The 7251-nt window shown below is 39.6% G+C and overlaps 1 protein-coding gene across 1 annotated transcript; it reads left to right on the top strand.

Moving 5' to 3' along the window:
* Positions 1-2188: 2188 nt before the first annotated feature.
* HMX1 (H6 family homeobox 1) lies at positions 2189-6851 on the top strand. Its single transcript, XM_069744758.1, has 2 exons — positions 2189-2939; positions 6112-6851. Exons 1-2 carry the CDS (start codon positions 2669-2671, stop codon positions 6672-6674), a joined length of 834 nt encoding a protein of 277 aa, XP_069600859.1. The 5' UTR covers positions 2189-2668; the 3' UTR covers positions 6675-6851.
* The last annotated feature ends 400 nt before the right edge of the window (positions 6852-7251 follow it).

The following is a 7251-nucleotide window of genomic DNA, read 5'->3' on the forward strand; positions in this document are numbered from 1 at the left end:
ACTGCCTGCAGAGGCTCTGTGCAACACACCGACTGCCTGCAGAGGCTCTGTGCAACACACCGACTGCCTGCAGAGGCTCTGTGCAACACACCGACTTCCTGCAGAGGCTCTGTGCAACACACTGACTGCCTGCAGAGGCTCTGTGCAACACACCGACTGCCTGCAGAGGCTCTGTGCAACACACTGACTGCCTGCAGAGGCTCTGTGCAACACACTGACTGCCTGCAGAGGCTCTGTGCAACACACTGACTGCCTGCAGAGGCTCTGTGCAAGACACCGACTGCCTGCAGAGGCTCTGTGCAACACACCGACTGCCTGCAGAGGCTCTGTGCAACACACCGACTGCCTGCAGAGGCTCTGTGCAACACACCGACTGCCTGCAGAGGCTCTGTGCAACACACTGACTGCCTGCAGAGGCTATGTGCAACACACTGACTGCCTGCAGAGGCTCTGTGCAACACACTGACTGCCTGCAGAGGCTCTGTGCAACACACCGACTGCCTGCAGAGGCTCTGTGCAACACACCGACTGCCTGCAGAGGCTCTGTGCAACACACCGACTGCCTGCAGAGGCTCTGTGCAACACACTGACTGCCTGCAGAGGCTCTGTGCAACACACCGACTGCCTGCAGAGGCTCTGTGCAACACACTGACTGCCTGCAGAGGCTCTGTGCAACACACTGACTGCCTGCAGAGGCTCTGTGCAATACACTGACTGCCTGCAGAGGCTATGTGCAACACACTGACTGCCTGCAGAGGCTCTGTGCAACACACTGACTGCCTGCAGAGGCTCTGTGCAACACACTGACTGCCTGCAGAGGCTCTGTGCAACACACCGACTGCCTGCAGAGGCTCTGTGCAACACACCGACTGCCTGCAGAGGCTCTGTGCAACACACCGACTGCCTGCAGAGGCTCTGTGCAACACACCGACTGCCTGCAGAGGCTCTGTGCAACACACCGACTGCCTGCAGAGGCTCTGTGCAACACACTGACTGCCTGCAGAGGCTATGTGCAACACACTGACTGCCTGCAGAGGTTATGTGCAACACACTGACTGCCTGCAGAGGCTATGTGCAACACACTGACTGCCTGCAGAGGCTATGTGCAACACACTGACTGCCTGCAGAGGCTATGCTGGGCCCGGGGCAGCAAACAGGAGTGCATAGATCATTCATGGGGATGGTTGTGTTGTAAAGGACAAAATAATGATTATACATATATATATATATATATATATATATATATATATATATATATATATATATATATATATATATATATTTATATCTATATCTATCTATCTATCTATCTATATATAACGTATATCTATACATACGTTTGTTATATATATATATATATATATATATATATATATATATATATATATATATATATATATATATATATATATTAAAATAGGAAGCATTACCAGCTTTAACCTATTAACCTATCTGGGTGGAGAGCCTCACAGAGTTACAGACAATTGCCAAACCCACAAAATGAAATACACAAATTATTATTATTATTATTATTATTATATGGAGGCAGTACAGCATAAAGGTAAGTTTTTGCTAAAACAGTGGCCATTATTGGCTCTTGCTGTTATAAATTTGCACTTTTTGCGCCGTATCTCCTTGGTGTGGTGCAACCACTTGTGTAATGTGTGCACACTATTTTTTCTCCTCCAAACCTTACATAGATCCTAGGTATATATATATATATATAATTAGCTCTTCCTGCCTCCCTGCCCTGCCTCGTCCTTCTTCTCCGAGCTCCGCCGTGCTGGCCATAGGGATCAGGGCAGGGAGGCGGGCAGCAGGGGCAGGGTGTCTGTGCCAGGGTCACTTGCCTGTGGCATTTGCTCTAATTTGAGGCCACCTCGGTCGTTAAAGGGCCGACTGGTAACTATTGTGTTTGGTTTAACCACTTGCAGACCGATATTCCCCGGTTATGATGACATTATAGCATTTCATACACAGACTCTCCAGCTAATAGCACAAACCCTGCCTCGGAAGCCCAGGCTGCTCCTGCCCGCCTCCATTCACCTGCTGTATGGCTTTGCTGTCCTCCTTCACTTTCTCTTTCACACTCCCACTGTCTTTCTCTCCTTTCTCAGCCCTTTAACCTCACCCCATCTCCTGCCCTCCCCTCGCCGGCCCTTTATCTCCCCTCCTCTCTCCTCTCCTGGGAATTCCAGCCTCTCTCTTCCTCTCTCTCTCTCTGTCTCTTTCTCCTGCAGTTTCATTTGCTTCCCTAATTGACCTAAATAAAGCTCCTGAGTGACAGTGCACTTGTAGGGCCCCCGGGCGCCCACTACTAAGCGCAGAGAAGTCCGCTCATCGGGAGCCATTCTCCTGATTTTCCTGCAATAATCCAATTTGCTCCTCCAGCTCATCCAATTGGAGAATTCTGCAGAAAAGCGTTTAAGTTGCCGGAGATCTGTGAGCCGGAGAGCAGCAGCAGCAGGCTCCCTCCTTCCCTCCTTTCCTCCTTTCCTCCTTCCTTCCTTTCTTCTTCTCCTCCTTCCATGCAGCAATGTGAGATGATCGCTCGCCCAGCAAGCTGCGCCCGACATTTCTAAGGCAGCCAGCGCGGTGCGCACAGTTTGTCGCATCATCATCATCGCCATCTCCTCTGCTGCCACCATCACTGGAGACCTCAGCCAAGATGCCCGATGATTCCACGGAAAACCCGAGCTCAACCCCTGCCAGGGTGTCCTCCTTCTTCATCGAGAACCTACTGGGCACCGAGGCTAAGGAAGACAAGAAGAAGGCAGCTAGCCCCGACGATGAGCCGACGGTGCGGCCAGCGGGCAGCCCCTTCACCAGTGTGTGCTGCTACCACTACAGCTCCCAGGGCGGCTATCCTCTCCGAGAAGACACCATGGAGTGGTGCAGGAAGGCCCAGGCCGCCTACATTGGGTGCACCAGTCCGGACAGTAAGTGCCAGCAGTGCCTGGGTGCTGCCAGCGTTAGTTATTATTACATGAATCTTTCATGTCTCCTGACTTCCTCCTGCAAGGAAATAATAATGGACTTCTAGGAATATTGTGGGATGTAATATAATAATGTGATAATCATACATTGCCCAAATAATAGTGAGAATAATGAAGATGCATTAAAAAAAAAAATACAGGTAGGAGAAGTAATTATAATTATTATAACAATAAGTAATAATGGCTAAATAATAATAATATAATAATTATAATGAGAATGATGATGATAATAATAATAATTGATAATTTAGGAATGATCATGTAGCTTCAATAGTATTTCTTCTGGCAATATTGATACCAAAAATTGATATAGAGAGCCCATAATGATCAAATAGTGATGAAGGAAGTTATGCAATAGTCACATCGAAGCCAATAATTATACTCCTAAAAATATTACTGCATCTAAGGATGGGGTAGGAGCAGGAATAATAATATTAAGGGATACCCTATAGAATTTTCCAACTATATAAGTGATGATATAAAATGATCAGGTGCATAAAGTCCTCATGAAAACAGCAGGAGTAATATTAATATAGATTGTGATGTGTGTAATGCTCATTTTAATGAGACGAATGGTAATAATGATATTATTATTACTTCTAATATTCATGTAGTAATAACGGGATTTATTATATAGTGATACATATAATATACATCTAATTCTAATTATTTATATTACACAAGGGTTAAAGCACTGTTATTAAGCCACTGTACTACAAAACTACTATTACTACTAATAATAATAATAATAATGTTCACAGTTTTAAAATAATGTATACTATATACAGTATATAATTGTACTGGTGCTATTATGACTTATATCTATGTTTAATATTATTGGGATATTCTGCCTAATAGTAATAATAATATATCCCATAATACATTGTGATTTTCATGTTACTATTGTGTCTGGAAGACTATTGCCCGCAGAATGTACTATTCATGCTGTACAATTATAAAGCGATTACTCGCATTTCTCACCCGACAGACTTTCAAGTTTGTCAAAGTCTGAGCAAAGAATGAGGCGACTCAGGTGCAACATTGGGGATTATGTCGGAATAATGATTTGTCTGGGTGGCCTCAGGGAAAGCTGCCATATTAGCTCATCTTTATGACGCAGGCCCTGCTTTTTTAGGGGTTTGCTACTAATATATAGCACAGGTCTTAGGAGAAATCTATCCTGGTGCTGGGAGGTGATGATCTTCATGATGATGATGATGATATCCAGGACATTCTCAAGATTACTGTACACAACTGACTTCTAATCATTGGAGGACAATAATATTAACAGTGTTTAGAGGGACATTTCTGTGATCCTTTCGATTAGGACATACAAATAGCAAAACTGATAAAGGAATCAAAAATCGTAAAGGAACATAACTGGATAGACGTTTTCACTCCAAAATCGTTATATTTTGCGTTAAATTGCTACATCAGCCCATTAAAGTACATAGAACCCATTTACAGGTCAATAACAACTATCTATCTATTATCTATCTATTTCTGTCCAACTGAGGAAAGAGAAAGGACCACCGATGGTCCGAAACGTCGCTATTGCCATTATGGGCTATTACATATTTTTCTATCTTTCAATATTGGAGTGTTGCCTTTTATTTTTTTTATCTATCAACTATCTATCTAATATCTATCTATCTATCTATCTATCTATCTATCTATCTATCTATCTATCTATCGATATATCTATCTATCTATTATATATCTGTTATCTATATATCTATTATCTATCAATTATCTATTTTCTATCTATTATCTATCTATCTATCTATCTATCTATCTATCTATCTATCTATCTATTATTTATTTATCTATCCATCCATCTATTTATCTATTATCTATCTATCTATTATCTATCTATTATCTATCTATCTATTATCTATCTATCTATCTATCTATCTATCTACATTCATGTGCATACAGTATATATGTATATATTTTTATATTTTGTACGCACCTACATAAATATATACACCTATTTTCTCATAAATGCATATTTATTATAAGTATAAATACATTCACACCAACTCGATCTTTATTCTGTCTATCTATCTATCTATCTATCTATCTATCTATCTATCTATCTATCTATCTATCTATCTATCTATTATCTATCTATCTATTATCTATCTATCTATCTATCCATCCATTTTTCATCTATCTATCTATCTATCTATCTATCTATCTATCTATCTATTATCTATCTATCTATCTATCTATCTATCTATCTATTATCTATCTATCTATCTATCTATCTATCTATCTATCTATCTATCTATCTATCTATTATCTATCTATCTATCTATCTATCATCTATCTATCTATCTATCTATCTATCTATTATCTATCTATCTATCTATCTATCTATTATCTATCTATCTATCTATTATCTATCTATCTATTATCTATCTATCTATCTATTATCTATCTATCTATCTATCTATTATCAATCTATCTATCTATCTATCTATTTATTATCTATCTATCTATCTATCTATCTATCTATCTATCTATCTATTATCTATCTATCTATCTATCTATCTATCTATCTATCTATCTATCATTCATCTATTATCTATCTATCTATCTATTATCTATCTATCTGTTTATCTATCTATCTATCTATCTATCTATCTATCTATCTATCTATCTATCTATCTATCTATCTATCTATTATCTATCTATGTTATATCTATGTATCTATCGATCTATCATCTATCTATTATCTATCTATCTATCTATCTATCTATCTATCTATCTATCTATCTATTATCTATCTATCTATCTATCTATCTATCTATCTATCTATCTATCTATCTATCTATTATCTATCTATCTATTATCTATCCATCTATCTATGTTATATCTATGTGTCTATCGTCAGATGTACTAGTCACAATCTTATACAGCAGCTGACAGAAGACCTGAGGTCCCAGAGTAAACTTCCCCCTATTTTTTGCCCCAGAACTTTCTCAGAAGTCATTATCAGTATTTAACCCGTTCCTGTGCCAGCTGGACTGTGTGATTACTATCAAATAATGAGCAATAAATCGTATTTTCCAGAAGATTACTAATGTCCTTTCTTCATTGTTCCTTCCAGCTAGTGACCGGGATTCTCCGGAGATCTCAGAAGGTTCAGAGAGACGATGCAGGACCTACAGAAAACAGCACAGCGATGGGTCAGAAGACAAAAGAGAGGAGGGCTTCCACTGTAAAGAAGAAGAGGAGAAACTGGAGCAGGACTCGGACCAGAAATCCTCCAGAAAGAAGAAGACCCGCACTGTCTTCAGCAGGAGCCAAGTCTTCCAGCTGGAATCCACCTTTGATGTAAAGAGGTATCTGAGCAGCTCTGAGAGGGCTGGGCTAGCAGCCTCCCTCCACCTCACAGAGACCCAGGTCAAGATCTGGTTCCAGAACCGCAGGAATAAATGGAAAAGACAACTTGCTGCAGACCTGGAGGCTGCCAACATGTCCCACACAACCCAAAGGATAGTAAGGGTCCCTATATTATACCATGAGAACTCACCTGCCAGCTCCTTGGGATTCACCCTGCCACACATCTCTCCTCCATTGGTGGGCTTCTCCAGTGCTGTCAATTACCCCCTGGCCACTTTCCCCAACTCAGTGCCCTATATCAGATCTCAGATGACTGGACTCGTCTGACTGAGATCCAGAAAAAAAAAAAAGACTATTGGACTTTTTATCCTATTTTGTATTAATTAACTGCATATCTGCTACTTACATATTACTTGATTTTATGCATTGGAATTGAAAACGTGCAATAACGTTACCTTGGGGGCTCACAGATGACAAATGCGGCAATTAAACTTTTCCTTTTTTTGTACTTCTAAAGAATTTCTTGCAGTTTGATTTTTAATTTAAGTTATTTCATAAGATGACAGAAATGAACGAATGGTGATTTTTTTATGTCAATAGAGAAATTAATGATATATTTAAGCAATGAAATATAAATATTTACAGTTTAGAAATTAATTGGGGATTGACTAAATGTAAATATTTATAGTTAAGAAATTAATTGGGGATTTTTCACCTATTTAGTAATGAGTTCTATTTATGGTACTCTTATATAGCATTTATAGGTATTTCATTTTATGTAGAGTTTGTGCAGACACCCAGGTTTTCTCTAAATTAATCCAAATGCCTTAAACATAGTGTAATTCAAAATAAATCTATATGCATTTGTGTTCTGACAATAAAAATAATAATAATAATAATAATA

This window comes from Ranitomeya imitator, chromosome 1, assembly GCF_032444005.1.
Source record: "Ranitomeya imitator isolate aRanImi1 chromosome 1, aRanImi1.pri, whole genome shotgun sequence".
NCBI classification, from domain to species: Eukaryota; Metazoa; Chordata; class Amphibia; order Anura; family Dendrobatidae; genus Ranitomeya; species Ranitomeya imitator.

Excerpts from the sequence above, each read along its gene's own strand:
- HMX1 (XM_069744758.1), top strand. The coding sequence starts at position 2,669 with ATGCCCGATGATTCCACGGAAAACCCGAGCTCAACCCCTGCCAGGGTG. Across the intron at positions 2,940-6,111 it reads TGGGTGCACCAGTCCGGACA|CTAGTGACCGGGATTCTCCG; the intron begins GTAAGTGCCAGC and ends TGTTCCTTCCAG.